Source organism: Tachyglossus aculeatus, chromosome 26 (assembly GCF_015852505.1).
Source record: "Tachyglossus aculeatus isolate mTacAcu1 chromosome 26, mTacAcu1.pri, whole genome shotgun sequence".
NCBI lineage: Eukaryota > Metazoa > Chordata > Mammalia > Monotremata > Tachyglossidae > Tachyglossus > Tachyglossus aculeatus.
Genome location: NC_052091.1, coordinates 4,888,243 through 4,905,740, shown reverse-complemented (window position 1 = coordinate 4,905,740; position 17,498 = coordinate 4,888,243). Strand labels below are relative to the sequence as shown.

General features: G+C 48.7%; 1 protein-coding gene across 1 annotated transcript; it reads right to left on the bottom strand.

The window, feature by feature from the left end:
- Positions 1-3,122: 3,122 nt before the first annotated feature.
- LOC119946225 (formyl peptide receptor-related sequence 4-like) lies at positions 3,123-4,189 on the bottom strand. Its single transcript, XM_038767677.1, has one exon. The coding sequence runs from the start codon at positions 4,187-4,189 to the stop codon at positions 3,161-3,163; it is 1,029 nt and encodes a 342-aa protein (XP_038623605.1). The 3' UTR covers positions 3,123-3,160.
- Between the last annotated feature and the right edge of the window lie 13,309 nt (positions 4,190-17,498).

The window sequence follows — 17,498 nt, the reverse complement described above, 5'->3', positions numbered from 1 at the left end:
TGAGAAGGGATAGACTGTAGGCCAATAGGGATGCACAGATTCTCTCCCCTCTCCCCCACCTTGAGGGAAGTAGAGCTAAATTCCACTTGGAGTGAGACTGGGGAAGTTTTCCAATATGGGAAACTGGGTCAAATGTCTGTCTCTCGTCTGAGGGCTTTCTAACCAGAACGATCTCCATGTAATAATGGATTTCTCTCCAAAGCACTTAGTACAGTGCTATGCACATAGTAAGCACTCAATAAATGCCATTGATTGATTGATTCAAAAGGAAGTTTAGTGAGGGTTTATTTGGCTATGAGCTTAATTTTATGAGAAACGTCGTGACCCATCGTATAGACCGTGAGCCCCAGAGGGGCAGGGATTATGTCAGCAATCATAATCTTGTATCCACCTCAGCCCTCAACAAATACTAAGTGTTTAATACATTCCTTAATAGTAATTGTTTTAGTAGTAATATTACCACTGAAGCAGCGTGGTTTAGTGGAACGAGCCCAGGTTTGGGAACCAGAGGTCATGGGTTCTAATCCCTGCTCCACCACTTGTCTGCTGTGTGACCTTGGGCAAGTCACTTCACTTCTCTGTGCCTCAGTTCCCTCATATGTAAAATTGGGATTAAGACTGTGAGCCACACACGGGACAACCTGATTATCTTGTATTTACCCCAGCACCTAGAACAGTGCTTGGCACATAGTAAGCGTTTAACAAATACCATCGTTATTATTACTACTACCTCCTCATCCCCCTCCTCACCTCTCTTTTTCTTGACTTGGATGGAAAGGCCTAGGGTCTCCCATGCACAAAAACTAAGAGAGAGGAAAGGTCTGTGTCTCAGTTTCCCCCACGGGAATATGAGGATAAAATATTATTATCATTATTGTTATTATTATCTGAGGATTCAGCAGCCAGTTGCAGAAGATCATCAAAGATCATCAAAAGCCTCAAACTCCAGGGCAGTATGGATTCCTCAGAGGTTGTGTGTTCACACAGGCAAACACAGACCGCTCCACTTTAAAGAAATGAGATAAACCGATATTTATTTTTTTTATAGAAAAATACAAAAGGCGCAATCTGTACTCTCTATTAGCTGGGAGAGTGAAAATAAAATGGCAACAGGAATTAGGCCAAAGAGACTTTAGAAATAGGAGATACTTTAATCACAGGTTGTTCCTTGTCTTGTTCTAAACCTTAACTTAAACTGGGCCACCCTAAATGTCAGCATGGCCACTTATCTTGTATTCCACTTCTTGAAGCATAGCTCTGGAGTTTCCAAATGCACAATCTTCCATTTCAGCACAGGATGAGCAGAGTGGGCTAAAGGTCCGGAGGCTAAGAGGGTCAGAGAAAAAAAATGTGTGTTCCTCTGTTGCCCTGAATTCGTTCTCCTCTGTAAGTGTTCCAGGTCTGGCTATTTTCATCGCCGCATGTCCAGGTGAGCCAGCCTCTCCAAAAGCATTAGGGCAGGCAGGTGGACAGATGGACAGATGGCCTGCCCCTGCCCAGTGGCCAAAATTTGCAGCAATGTCCCCTTTTAGTACCATGTGATATCTGCATAACTTGTCACAGAAATGTGGGAGGGTGTTGACTTTCTGAAACTGAGGCCTGTAGAGGAGCAGTGGGGGAGAGCAGGGGTAGGGTTGGGGGGCCGTGTGACTGTGTTACCAGTTGTTGGGGGGCTGAGTTGTACCCCCTTCTCTTTCTACCCTCGATCCATTTACCACCCCTACTTTTTCCCTCCCACCAACCTGGAATTTGCACAGCTTGCTCCACAACCCATACTAGTAGATTGCACTCTCCTTGAGGCCAGGAATTGTGTCTATTAAATCGCATACTCTCCCAAGTGCTTAGTACAGTGTGCTGTGCACAGTCGGCATTCAGTACATTCTACTGATTAATTGTTTTGGACTGTATCTTCCCAGGACTGGCATATTGATGGCCTCCCTCCTCATTCAGACTTTAGCCATGGAGATTTAATCGTTCAACCTGCCCCTGAAATGGATTAGCCTGATTGATAAACTAACTGATTTTCAGGGCTAAGGTGATTCTCTAATCATTGAAACAGTTCTCCGTCTCAGGCTCAGGTACCCCCCACCACCTCCAGACTTCTACTCGTCTGCCGTATGGCCTTGGGTGAGTCACTTCACTTCTCTGACCCTCAGTCACCTCCATTGTAAAATGGGGCTTGAGACTGTGAGCTCCACGTGGGACAGGCACTGCATCCAATCCGATTTGCTTGTATCCACGGCAGCGCTTAGTACAGTGTGTGGCACATAGTAAGCGCTTAACAAATACCACAGTTATTATAAGTATTATTATCTCCTCCACCCCCAGATCTTTACCCCTTCCCCTTTTCTTCCTCCTGCAGTCCCTCCTCCCCCGCCACCCCCAGTAGTCCCTTCTCCCTTGCCTTGCAGCCCCCCCAGGGAGTCTCACGTCCTCTCCCTCACAGTCTTCTCTGCCACCCCCGACCCCCGCAGTCTTCTACCTACTTCTTTCAGTCCTCTGTCCCCTCTCCATAATCCTCTACCCCCACAGCCCTCCTTACAGCTCTCTCTCCCTCCCCAGACCTCTGGCCCACCCCACAGAATGTCACTGATTATTGTTGTGTTGTACTTTCCCAAGCCTTAGTGCAGTGCTGTGCACACAATGAGTGCTCAATAAATACGACTGAATGAATGAATCTCCCTGCCCTTTCCCGGGAGCCCCCGCCTCTACCACCTCCCCACAGTCCCCTCTTCCTCGCAGTTCCCACCCACTCTCCGCTTTCCCAAATCCCCTTCTCCCCGCAGGCTCAGCCCCCTCCCGGTACTTTCCATTCAGGCCAGTGGGTAGTGAGTCGGAAAGCACCAGTAGGAAGGGCAAGAGCCTGGGAGTTCGAGGACCTGGGTCCTATTTCCAGTCTCAGCCACCGGTCTGATCTGTAACCTCGGGCAAGTCACTTCATTTCCCTGTGCCTCAGTTCCCTCATCTGTAAAATGGGGATTGAGACTGTGAGTCCCAACTGGGGACAGGGACGGTGTCCAACCCGATTTGCTCGTATCCACCCCAGTGCTTAGTAAAGTGCCTGGCACAGAGTAACCGCTAAACAAATACCATAATTAATTAATGAATTAATTAGTCCCCCACCACCACCCTGCAGTCTCTGTCCCCGCCTTTCAGTCCCCTAGGAGTTGGGGTGGAGGAGGCCGGGTTCCTCACTGAGGGACCGCTCCAGGGCGGCGGGCAGGGAGCGGACTAGGTGCTCCCGGAAATCCCGGCCCAGGAAGGCGTAGAGCAGGGGGTTCAGGCAGCTGTTGAGGCAGACCAGGCACATAGCCAGTGGCCCCAGGAGGCTGAAGAGGGGGGACATCAGCTTTGAGCCCGCAGGGGCCCCCGACCCCAGCTGCAGCAGCCCCAGGAGATGGAAGGGGAACCAGCAGATGAAGAAGGCGGTCACCACGGAGGCCAGCACGCGGAAGGGCCTGCTGAGCTGCTCCCGCCTCCTCCACAGCTTGAAGGCGATGAGGCCGGAGCAGCCCCCGATGAGGATCAGCGGCAGCAGGAAGCCAAAGGTGAAGTGGCCAGCCTGGAGGGCCAAAGCCTGACGCCTGGATGGTTGCCACCCCCGCTCCCCGTCACCATGGGTCTGGTTCCGGGGTTCCAGGATTTTGTAGCAGCTGCCTTCGGCTGAGCCTTGGAAGGCCCACCAGTCGAAGAACAGCACATCCGGAACCATGCAGGCCAGGGCCAGGAGCCAGACGGCCCCGGCCCCCAGCGCCGCCCGTCCAGGAGTGCGGTGTCGGCGGGCCCACAGGGGCCAGAACATGCACACGCAGCGGTCCACTGCGATGAGACTCAACTGGAAGACGCTGGCAAAGAGGTTGAGCACCAGCAGGACCGTGATCGCCCTGCAGGTGACCCAGTGGTGGCTCAGGGACAAAACCACCGCCAGGACCGGCAGAGACAAGGTGAAGGCCAAGTCGGCCACTGCCAGGTTGAGGAACCAGACGCGGTTGACCGTGTGGGGCAGGCGGAAGCCGGCCACCCAGATGACCAACCCGTTGCCGCACACACCCGCGAAGAAGGTCACGAAGATGAAGAGGATGGCAAAGATGGAGACGGTGACCTGGGCTGCCAACAGGAGGTCGGAGGGCTTGTCCTCCCCAGGTGATGGGCTGGTGGCCGGGAGTCGTGGGAGTGAATCTGATGCCATCCTCCTCCTCTGCAACCCAGAGTGCTCAGGGGGCTTCCTGGTATCTCCAGACTGAATCCAGCCATATTCCACCCTACCTCCTCCCACCATCCTCTCCAATCTCCACCCCAGCCAACCTCTCCTTTCCCCCCCCACCATCCTTTCTATCCTCCAGCCCAGCCAAGCTCTCCTCATTCCTTCCCACCATCCTCTCCATCCTCCATCCCAGCCAACTTCTTCTCCCACCCACCTCCATCCTCCACCCCAGCCAACCTCTTCCCACAACAGGCTCCCCCTGACATCCTCTCCCGTGACCATCTTCTCTATCCTCCACCCCAACCAACCTTTCCCCCACCCCCAACATCCTGCTCTCTACCCTCCCTCACCATGTTCTCCCTGCCTCCTCATGAACCTGCCAATCCCCCCCAGAATCTCTCCCCACCTCCATGACCCTTGGGTACCTGCCTCTCTCTCAGCTTGTCCTTGTTACCAGGACAAGGGCTGCCTCAGGGACGATCAGACCTCAAGCATCTGAGACCTTGAGCAAGAGGGTCACTCCCTGTGAGGGTTCACACCGCACAGGGGGGTTGACCCACGGCTCAGGTCTCTGCAGGAGGCCAGCAGTTCTGCTGTGGTGAGAGAGTTTCTGGGCAGGGGAGGGGCCCACGGGGAGGAAGGAGATATGTGGAAAGAGGAACTAGGGGCTGTGGCCTCAGTTCCACTGCTGACTCACAGTGTCCCCACTGGGCAGGGGGACAGAGAAGGGCCCGGGGCACTGCCCACCCTCCCAGGATGGGGGCAGGAGAAGGGTTAGGGCTTGGATTTCCATCCTCTTGAATCTGAGGCCTCATTTGCAGGGGAGATTTGGTCCAAGGTCCTGCCCCTGGGACACTAGTGAAGGCACCTGCTCATCAGGTGTTGCCAATTTGTACTTCCCAAGGGCTTAGTACAGTGCTTTGCACATAGTAAGCGCTCAATAAATATGATTGATGATGATGATGATGATGATCAGAGAAGCAGCATGGTTCAGTAGGAAGAGCCCGGGCTTTGGAGTCAGAGGTCATGGGTTTGAATCCCGGCTCTGCCACATGTCTGCTGTGTGATGTTGGGCAAGTCACTTAACTTCTCTGAGCCTCAGTTCCCTCATCTGTAAAATGGGGATGAAGACTGTAAGCCCCACGTGGGACAACCTGATCACCTTGTATCCCCCCAGTGCTTAGAACAGTGCTTGGCACATAGTAAGCGCTTAACAAATGCCATCATTATTATTATTATTACTGATGGAGGGCGGCATGGCAAGGATTCAGGGTACTAGAGGAGGAAGTCCAGACTTGGGCTTCCAGCCTAATCACCTGTGACCATTCATTCAATCGTATTTATTGAGCGCTTACCGTGTGCAGAGCACTGTACTAAGCGCTTGGGAAGTACAAATCGGCAACATATAGAGACGGTCCCTACCCAACAACGGTCTCACAGTCTAGAAGGGGGAGACAGACAACAAAACAAAACATGTAGACAGGTGTCAAAAATCACCTATGCATTCTGCCCAGCCAGAACAATGATAGTGATAGTGGTGGTGGTAGTAATAGTAGTAGTGGTAGCAGCAGTTATAATAATAATGATAATAATTGTAGAATTTGTTAAGTGCTTACTATGTACCAAACAGTGCAGATCACTGGAGTAGATATAGTCCCTGTCCCATACAGGGTTCCCAGCCCAAGGAGGAGGGAGAACATTTATTTAGTCCCCATTTTACAAATGAGGAAACTGAGGCCCAAAGAAATTTAATGATTTTCCTAAGGTCACACAGAAGGTACGTAAGCAGAGCCAGGATTAGAACCAGATCTTATTTTCCAATGTCAGCTTTAGGGTTTGCAGGACTCGGGTGGCTAAAAGCTGAGGTCTGGACAGCTAGGTGGGCTGGGGCTGATCCCAATGAGTGACCCCCACATTGGAAGGTGGGAGTGGTATCAGCGGAGACAGTCCCCCCACCCAACCCTCAGCAGAGCTCAGCTAGATTGTAAACTCCTTGGGGTCAGGGAGCATGTCTACTCATTCTGTTAACTCTCCTAAACACTTAGAACAGTGCTCTGCATAGAGTAAGTGCTTAGTGGATATTATTGATCGATTAATTTATTGATTGGGTAGCAATAAGCAGTGTGGCCTGATGGAAAGAGCCTGAGCCTAGGAGTCAGAGGACCTGGGTTCTAATCCTGACTTCAACATTTTTTTAATGGTATTTGTTAAGTGCTGTCTATGTGCCAGCCACTGTTCTAAGTGCCATTTACCTGATGTGTGTGACCTTGGGCAATCCCTTAACTTCTCCGGGCCTCAGTTACCTCATCTGTAAAATGGGGATTAAAACTGTGAGCCCCACGTGGGACAATCTCATCACCTTGTATCTCCCAGCGCTTAGAACAGTGTTTTGCACATAGTAAGTGCTTAACAAATGCCATCATTATTATTGTTATTATTCTCTGGGCCTCAGCCTCCTCATCTGTAAAATAGGGATTCCATACCTGTTCTGCTTAGATTGTGAGCCACTAGTGGGGAAGGAATCGTGTCTGACCTGATCATCTGATTTCTACCCCTTCTTGGAAGGAGCAGCGTGGCTCAGTGGAAAGAGCACAGGCTTTGGAGTCAGAGGTCATGGGTTCAAATCACGGCTCTGCCAACTGTCAGCTGTGTGACTTTGGGCAAGCCACTTCACTTCTCTGGGCCTCAGTTACCTCATCTGGAAAATGGGGATGAAGATTGTGAGCCCCCCATGGGACAACCTGATCACCTTGTAACCTCCCCAGTGCTTAGAACAGTGCTTTGTACATAGTAAGTGCTTAACAAATACCATCATTGTTATTATTATTATTACCCCAGGGCTTACTACAATTTTTGACACTTAGTAAGCGCTAAACAAATCCCACAGGTATCTCTAGCGTTACCCTTTCCCTCAGCACCTCTCTTCAGTCCACCCAGTAGAGGTGGGTCAGTAGCTTCGATTCACACCGCAGAAGAGGAAAGAGAGAGTGATGGGGACAGTGTCCTTCTGAGGACCTCACAATGAGACTCCCTCCTGACCACCTCTGGCCCCAGCTGATAAGGAAAGGCAGAAGTTGAGGTCAAAATCCACGCGACCAACGGTCCCGGGGAAGCTCTGTGATTCACCCTCAGATGCATTGCATGTTCTGTGATCATGATCTGGTGTGTTGCGGGGAGGGGGAAATGGCTGCTCAAGAGATAAGCGACCAGCTAGGGGCAGCTATGTTTCTGGGCTTCTGGGGAAACCGCTTCCACACCCAAAATGTATAAATAATTAATCAGGCAATAGTATTTATTGAGGGCCTACTCTGTGCAGAGCACTATATCAATAGTATTTATTGAGGGCTTACTCTGTGCAGAGCACTATGTCAATAGTGTTTATTGAGGGCTTACTCTGTGCAGAGCACTATGCCATTGTACAGATGAGGTAACTGAGGACCAGAGAAGTGAAGTGATTTGCCCAAGATCACACAGCAGACAAGTGGTGGAGCCGGCTTTTGAACCCATGACCTTCTAACTCCCCAGCCTGTGTTCTATCCACTATGTTTCCCAACCCAGTTCTTCTGGGAAACTCTTTCCACTCTCTGCCCTTCAATGGGTCTCCCTCAGCCTTCTCTTCTCTGAGATAAACACCCCCAGGGATCTCATTGTTTCTCATTATTTTGCCCGGCTCTGCCTCTCCTCCAGAATTCCCTGTCCTTCCTAATACACTGAGATCAGATCAATCAATCAATCAATCAATCAATTGTATTTATTGAGTGCTTACTGTGTGCAGAGCACTGTACTAAGCGCTTGGGAAGTATAAGTTGGGGACCTGGCAGCCTTTGCCTCCTCTCTATCCCCATGGCCTGGGAGTCAGAGGGTCATAGGTTCTAATCCCGGCTCCGCCTCTTGTCTGCTGTGTGACCTTGGACAAGTCACTCCACTTCTCTGGGCCTCAGTTACCTCATCTGTAAAATGGAGATTGAGACTGAGCCCCACATGGTACAGGGACTGTGTCCAACCCGATTTATTTGTATCCACCACAGCGTTTAGTATAATGCCTGGCACATAGTAAAGCACTTAACCAATACCATAATAATAATTATTTTTATTAGTATTATCCCCCAACATACACACTTGAAGGCACCAGAGGCCAGATTTGGTAGTGTCTGTCCACTCTCCACCTCCCTAATGAAGGTCCCTTCTATGGTGACCAGAGGGAGGAGGGAGGAAATTGGTCCCCATGGCAGAGGGGGAGAGGGAGGGAGAGAGGAAGGTCATCTGCCCCAGCTTTTTCCAGTCCTAAGCACCCCACCCCCACCCCCTCACCAGCCCCTGAGCCTGTGTCTGGGTATCTCTGATCCAGAAGTCACATCTGGGGGTCCCAGGGATCAGAGCAGGGCTGTGACTCTGTGCAACCCCACTCCAACTGCCCCTAATTTGGAAGAAGGAGGAGTCGGGGGTCCTGCGGCCCTCCACCGTTCACTCTACCGGGTTCTGCTATGATCTGGGTGGCATGAACATAGGCAGTAAAACCAGGCTCTAAATCCTGTCAGTTGCACCTTCACAATATCGCTTAAATCTGCCCTTTCCTCTCCATCCAAACTGCTACCATTTTGATCCAATCACTTCATTCATTCAATCGTATTTATTGAGCGCTTACTGTGTGCACAGCACTGTACTAAGCGCTTGGACAGTACGGTACAAATCACTTATCCTAGCCTGCCTTGATTACTCTATCAGCCTCCTTGCCTCCTATCTCTCCCACTCCAGTCCATACTTCATTCTGCTGCCCGGATCATTTTTCTACAGAAACGTTCAAGACATGTTTCCCCATTCCTCAAGTAACTCCAGTAGTTGTCCATCACCTCCGCATCAAACAAAAACCCCTCACCATTGGCTTTAAAGCACTCAATCACCTTGCCCCTCCTACCTCACCTCACTATTCTCCTACTACAACCCAGCCCACACACTTTATTCCTCTGTTAACTTTCTCACTCTACCGCGATCTCATCTGTCTCACTTTCGACCCCTTACCCATATCCTGCCTCTGGCCTGGAATGCTCTCCCTCCTCAAATCCAACAGACAATTATTCTCCCCTTCTTCAAAGCCTTCTGGAAGATCCATCTTCTCCAAGAGGCCTTCCTTTCTTCTTCCCCCACTCCCTTCTGCATTGCCCTGACTTGCTTCCTTTATTCATCCTGCACCCTACATCACTTACGTACATATCAGTAATTTATTTAGTTATATTTATATAATATAAATATATTTATAAAATATAATATATATAAATATAATATAAATATAATACAATATAGCCTCTCTAGACTGTAAGCTTATTGTGTTTATTTGTATCGATGCCTGTCTCCCCTGCCTCTAGACTGTGAGCTCATTGTGGGCAGGGATTGTCACTCTTTATTGCTGTGTTGTACTTTCCCCAGGGCTCAGTACAGTGCCCTGCACGCAGTAGGCACTACGATTGAATTGAACTGTGGGCAGGGAATGTGCTGTTTATTGAGAGAAACAGCGTGGCTCAGTGGAAAGAGCCCGGGCTTGGGAGTCAGAGGTCATGGGTTCAAATCCCGGCTCCACCAACTGTCAGCTGTGTGCCCTTCAAATCCCGGCTCCACCAACTGTCAGCTGTGTGCCCTTGGGCAAGTCGCTTAGCTTCTCTGTGCCTCAGTTCCCTCATCTGTAAAATGGGGATTAAGACTGTGAGCCCCACGTGGGGCAACCTGATCACCTTGTATCCTCCCCAGCGCTTAGAACAGTGCTTTGCACATAGTAAGCGCTTAACAAATGCCATCATCATTATTATTATTATATGGTACTCTCCCAAGCGCTTAGTATGGTGCTCTGCACACAGTAAGCGCTCAGTGAGTATGAATGAATGAATGGATGGATGGATGGATGGATGGATGAATGAATGAAAAGATCTCCCTTTAGTCCCCAGCCTCTCTTCTGGCTGCCTAACAAGACTTGATACCTGCCTACATGTTTTGTTTTGTTGTCTGTCTCCCCCTTCTAGACTGTGAGCCCGTTGTTGGGTAGGGACCGTCTCTCTATGTTGCCGACTTGTACTTCCTAAGCGCTTAGTACAGTGCTCTGCACACAGTAAGCGCTCAATAAATACGATTGAATGAATGAGATATCTCTCAGGCGCTCTGCCCCCGCCTGGCTCCGCTCGTCCCAGAGAAACTGCAGGGACTACTTACGGCCACCAGAGGGCGACGAGCACCCCGTGTGGAATCCAAGGTCTCTGTCCACGGTGCTGGAAAGTTAATAATAATAATAATAATAATAATAGTGGTATTTATTAAGCGCTTACTATGTGCAAAGCACTGTTCTAAGCGCTGGGAAGGTTACAAGGTGATCAGGTTGTCCCACGGGGGACTCACAGTCTTAATCCCCATTTTCCAGATGAGGGAACTGAGGCCCAGAGAAGTGAAGTGACTTGCCCAAAGTCACACAGCTGACAAGTGGCGGAGCCGGGATTTGAACCCATGACCTCTGACTCCAAATCCCGGGCTCTTTCCACTGAGCCATGCTGCTTCTCTATCAAGGACTTAGGGGTCTTGGAAATAAATGTGGAGGTGATGCAGAAGCAGGGGATTAGGTTGGGAGGACAATAATAGTAACGATTTAAAAAAATTAAGTCATAGGGGACACAGTTGGCTCCTTTTAGCAAGGGGAAGACTTCGGAAGTTTTGCCGGTAGAGAGGGAGTGGCCTCTAGGGAGTGAGAGGTTGAAAACGGCAGCGAGGGAAGGCAAGGGAGTGGGAGCAAATGCCTTTAGAATGGAAATCTGCCCCACTCTAGATTCATTCATTCATTCAATCGTATTTATTGAGCGCTTACTGTGGGCAGACCACTGCACTAAGCGCTTGGAAAGTAAAGTCGGCAACAGAGAGAGACGGTCCCTACCCAACAACGGGCTCACAGTCTAGAAGCGGGAGACAGACAACAAAACATGTAGAAATGTAGACAGGTTCTCAGTCCCCCCTGTGCCCAGTCCTCAGAGTGATTGCCACGGGAGATCAAGGTAGACCGGAGAGCCTTAGCCACGTGTTTTTCTGGCCTTCCCCCTCCCATTCTGGCCTCTGTCTGCCCGCCTGCTTACCACAGAAGCTGGGGGGCGGGGGGAGATGCCCAAACGGAGGGCAGAGGGCCACAGACATTTCTCAACTTTGTCCGCTCTGACTCCATCTGGCTACCAGCTTCCCCCGATTGTGACCTTTCCCATCCCTTCTTGAGGGCTGCACTGGGGCCAGAATTCCGCAGGGTCACTCCGGCCCCATCCCCCAAAAGAACTCCATCTCCAGACTTGCTGAGTTCTATTCTCATTCATTCATTCCGTCGTATACGGTGTGCAGAGCACTGTATTAAGCGCTTGGGAAGTACAAGTCGGCAACATATAGAGACGGTCCCTACCCAACAACGGGCTCACAGTCTAGAAGTCATCTCTTCGGACTCTGCTTGTCTGACCTCCCTTGGTCCTCACCGGGTGGTCTCCTGGTCTGGGTGGTTGGGATGGATTTCTTAGCCTCTGGTCAGAGCTCTGCCTGTACTCTCTCTCTCTCTCTCTCTCTCTCTCTCTCTCTCTCTCTCTCTCTCTCTCTCTCTCTTCTCCAACATGCACACTGGGGGAGGAAGGAAGCCCAGTCACCTGTGGCCACCCCTTCCTGAGCCAAAGTGGGCCTATCCACTACACATTCTGCCCAGCCCAGAACAATGATAGTGATAGGAAAAGTGTCTGTTTATTGCTCTATTGCCTCCTAAGCACTTTAGTACGGTGCAGGGCATACTCAATAAATATGACTGACTGACTGAATGGGACGGGGACTGTGTCTGAACTGATTATCTTGTATCAGCCCCAGTGTTTAGTACAGTACTTGGCACATAGAGTTTATAAAAATCACAATTATTATCATTGTCGTTCCCAACCTACATAGAGTTTCTACTCTGAGATTAGAAATCTGATGGAATGCCTTAAAGTCAATGTACAGGCTTTTCCACTTTGTACGGAGGAATGGACAGCCACTGGAAGTTTATGAAGAGCAGGGACGTGTTGTAGAACCACTTGATATGGAGGAATGGACAGCCACTGGAAGTTTATGAAGAGCAGGGACGTGTTGTAGAACCACATTTTAGAAAAAATGATCTGGACGGCACAGGAAAGTATGAACTGGAGGGGGTGAGACCAGTGAAATGGTCAATATGATAATTTAACCAGAGTATGACAAAAAAACTGAATCAGGGTGGTGGCCATTTGGATGGAGAGGAAGGGGGTCAATCCAGGAAGCATGGAAAAACCGGTAGGATTTAGGGTGGAATTTGAGAGTGGAAAGACAGGAGTCATATGAACAATGAAGCTGGAGTCAAGCTGATAGATTGGAATCCAGTAATAGAGCTCACAATTGAGGTGGAAAGCTGTGCTATAAATCCTCTTCTATTGCACCCGGAGAGTCATATACAATTCTAAGAAACCATTTGGGATAAACAGGCTTCTCTGTCAGGGATTCAAGCTCAAATTGATGAGAATCTCTGACAAACAAAATGTGTAAAATCCTCTTAGAGAAGAAATGTTTTGGTTCCTATCATCTACAACCCTCGAATAGTTTATTCGGTTATGTAGTCGCCTTGGGGCAGCCTTCATGATCTGCTCTAAGTCCTCAGCCTTTGTGTTACATATAAATCTAATGGTTATATATATATATATAACGATTATATGTTATATAATATAAATACTATTATATGATATATTATACTATTATATTATATATGCATAAATATAAATAGTTATTTATATTAAATAACGATTAAATCATTCAATACAATTGAATGAATATTAATGTCTGTCTCTCAAGCGCTTAGTACAGTGCTCTGCACACAGTAAGCACTCAATAAATACGATTGAATGAATGAATGAAAGCTCAGTGTGGGCAGGAAATGTGTCTGTACGAGAAGCAACATGGTATGGTAGAGCACGGGCCCGGGAATCATGGATTCTAATTCCAGCTCTGTCACTTGTCTGCTATGTGACCTTGGGCAAATCACTTCACTTTTCTGGGCCTCAGTTACCTCATCTGTAAAATGGGGGTTGAGACTGTGAGCCCCACATGGGACAGGGACTGTGTCCAACCCAATTTCCTTGTACCCACCCCTGTGCTTAGAACAGTGCCTGTCACATAGTAAGCACTTAACAAATGCCATCATTATTATTGTTGTATTGTACTCGCCCAAGCGATTAGTACACTTTTTTACACACAGTAAGCATTCAGTAAATACGATTGACTAAATGACTGGCTGACTGGTCACCTACGTGACAGGAGGATGGTTATTAGGGAGGGTGTTGAGCGGAAGGTCTGATGGCATCAGCCTCCTCTCTGATCTCCCATCCTCTTGTCTCTCCCCACTTCTGTCTATACTTCACTCTGCTGCCCGGATCATCTCTGTGCATGTTACTCCCCTCCTCAAAAATGTCCAGTGGCTGCCTGTCAATCTACGAATCAAACAAAAAGTCCTCACTCTCGGCTTCCAGGCTGTCCATCACCTCGCCCCCTCCTACCTCACCTCCCTTCTCTCTTTCTTCAGCCCAGCCCGCACCCTCCACTCCTCTGCTGTTAATCTCCTCACTGTACCTCGTTCTCGCCTGTCCCGCCGTCGACCCCCGGCCCACCTCCTTCCCCTGGCCTGGAATGCCCTCCCTCCACACTAGCTAGCTAGCTAGCTCTCTTCCTCCCTTCAAAGCCCTACTGAGAGCTCACCTCCTCCAGGAGGCCTTCCCACACTGAACCCCCTTTTTCCTCTCCTCCTCCCCATCCCCCCCGCCCTACCTCCTTCCCCTCCCCACAGCACGTGCATATATATTTGTACAGATTTATTTCTCTATTTATTTTACTTGTACATATTTACTACTCTGTTTATTTTGTTAATGCTGCGCATATAGCTTTAATTCTACTTGTTCTGACGATTTTGACACCTGTCTACATGTTTTGTTTTGTTGTCTGTCTCCCCCTTCGAGACCGTGAGCCTGTTGTTGGGTAGGGATCGTCTCTATATGTTGCCGACTTGTACTTCCCAAGCGCTTAGTACAGTGCTCTGCACACGGTAAGTGCTCAATAAATACGATTGAATGAATGAATGAAAGAATGAATTTTGTTGTATTGTACTCTCCCAAGGGCCTAGGACAGTGCTCTGAACAAGTAAGTGCTCAGAAAATACCACTAATTGATTGATTGGTGTTGCTTGTTTTGGGGCAGTCTGGGTTAAGTTAAAGAGGGGGACCAGACCAGCGTGAGCCTGCAGTTTAGCCAGGATTTGCATTTCCAGTCTCTGTGCCTAATTAATGTTGCCAATGGATTATCTATTAGGGGCTAAGGGAATCGTAAAATCCCGGCAGCATGGCTAGTAGAGAAACAGTATGGCCTAGTGGAAAGAACAGGGGCCGGAGAATCAAAAGACCTGTGTTCTAATTCTGACTCCACCACTTGTCTGCTGTGTGACTTTGGGCAATTCTCTTAACTTCTCTGTGCTTCAGTTGCCTCATCTGCAAAATGAGGATGAAGACTGAGACTCCTAGGTGGGACAGGGGTGGTGTCTGACCTGACTATCTTGTATCTACACCCAGCGCTTAGTAGAGTGCTTGGCACATAGTAAGTACTTAACAAATACCATAATTATTATTATTACTATTATTCTCTTTTTACAGTAAATATTTTTCTATCTCTTTTCTCCACAGTGCACCCCTTATGTTCGTTCATTCGGTTACATTTATTGAGCACTTACTGTGTGCAGAGCACTGTATTAATCACTTGGGAGAGTCAATAAAACAACAAATAGATACATTCCCTGTCCACAACAATCTTATAGTTTAGATAGGGAGACAGACATTAATATAAATAAATAAATTACGATATGTACATAAGTACTGTGGATCTGGTAGGGGGGATGAATAAATGGAGCAAGTCAGGGTGATGCAGAAGGGAATGGGAGAAGAGGAAAGCAGGGCTTAGTCAGGGAAGGCCTCTTGGAAGAGATGGACCTTCAGTAAAGCTTTGAATGAGGAGAAAGCCATCGTCTGTCGGATATGAAAAGGGACGGCATTCCAGTCCAGAGGTGGGATGTGGCCAAGGGGTCGTTAGGGAGGTAGACACGATCGAGCTACAGTGAGTAGATTGGCATTAGAGGAATGAAGTGTGGGGGCTGGGTTGTAGTAGGAGAGTAGCTAGGTGAGGTAGGAGGGGGCAAGATCATTGACTGTTTTAATGCCAATGGTGAGGAGTGTTTTTTTGATGTGAAGGTGGATGGGCAGCCATTGGAGTTTCTTGAGGAGTGGGAAAATACATCCTGAATGCTTTTGTAGAAAAATGGTGAAGTATGGACTGGAGTGGGAAAAGACAGGAGGCTGGAAGGTCAGCAAGGAGGTGGATACAGTAATCCAGGTGGGATAGGATAAGTGATTATATCAAAGTGGCAGAAGTTTGGATAGAGAGGAAAGGGCGGATTTTAGTGATACTGTGAAAGTGGAACCGACAGGATTTAGTGATGGATTGAATATGTGGGCTGAATGAGAGAGAGGAGTCAAGGATAGAGCCAAGGTTACGGGCTTGTGAGACAAGAAGAATGGGGGTGTCGTCTACAGTGATGAGAAAGTCGGGGGAGGACAGGGTCTGGGGGTGAAGATAAGGAGCTCAGTTTTGGACATGATAAGCTTGAGTTGACAATCCCACACTATTGCTTTTGGAAGGAAGTTGAGGCTGTTTTGTTCCCCACTGACTGCTGAATACATGAGTGCAGGCCAGTAACAGCCTTCAGAGAGCTTTCCTACACCTCTCATGTCACAAGGTGGTGGTAGCCCTTTGTCTGGTGGTTATTAGGATGAGCCATCAGCAGCTCACCTGGGTGGGATGGCCAAGGTGAAGAAGCCCCCTAATGCTAACCTTCTCACTGTTCCTCCATCTCATCTATCTCACCGCCAACCCCTAGCCCACATCCTTCCTCTGGCCTGGAATGCCCTCCCTCCTCATATCCGACAGACAATTAGTCTCTCCCTCTTCAAAGCCTTACTGAGGGTACATTTCCTCCAAGAGGCCTTCCCTGACTAAATCCCCCTTTCCTCTTCTCCCACTCCCCTTTACATGCACCCTGATTTGTTCCCTTTGTTATCCCCCCTCCCAGCCCCACAGCACTTATGTACATATCTGCAATTTATTTATTTATATTACTGTCTGTCTCCCCCTACTCTAGACTGTAAGTTCACTGTGGGCAGGGAATGTGTCTGTTTATTGTTGCATTATAGTCTTCCAAGTGCTTAGTACAGTGCTCTGCACACAGTAAGTGTTCAGTAAATACGATTGAATGAATGAACCGTATGACCCCCTGCCAGCTGTTTCTGGTGGGGTCAGTCTGGGGAGGGGTAAGAAGCACATTCGGGGTCAGGTGGGGGGAGCGGTATTTGAGATAGAGTAAGACACCCATGCTGACCCTGGAAAAAGCTCGAACAGATTTCCTCAACTCCTTTGTTGATAAAAATTGAATCCAACTGGCTGTGAGTTCCCCAACGTCTTCCCAGTTCCTTCCCACACCCAATTCCACTCTCTCACTCTCTCGCCCTGTCCAGCTGTCTCTCAAAAGGAATTTTTCCTCGGGCTTTCAACGTCATCCCCCTCTATTTGCACCACTGACCCTAGTCCTTCTCACCTCACAAAAGCTTCTCACTTCCAAAAAGCACTCTTCTTCCCTCCCTGACCACTAATTTTAACTACTCACTCTCCATTCAGTCTTTCTCCTCAGTCTTCAAACACGCCCACGTCTTCCCTATTCTAAAAACACACACAAAAAAACCTTCCCTGGATTTCACTGCACTATCCAGCTATCACCCCTTCTCACTGCTTCCATTCTGCTCCAAGTTCCTCGAATGGGTTGTCTACGCCCGCTGCCTCCACTTCCTCTCCTCCAACTCCCTTCTGGACTCATCGCAATCTGTCCTCCTCCTCCTTCACTCAATTAAGGCTGCTTTTTCTCTCCAAGAGAGCTTCTATCTGGAAGTCAATTTGTCTACAGCTGAATTATGTCCAACCTGATTAATTTGTACGTCTGTCTCTCCCCTTCTAGACTGTAAACACAGTGTGGGCAGGGATTGTCTCTCTTTATTGCTCAATTGTACTTTCCAAGTGCTTAGTACAGTGCTCTGCACACAGTAAGCACTCAATAAATTCGATTGAATGAACGAATGAATATTATAAACTCCTCTTTCCTCCAAATCACATTCCTCCTTCTATAACTGACCCCTCCCAGTTGGCCACACCA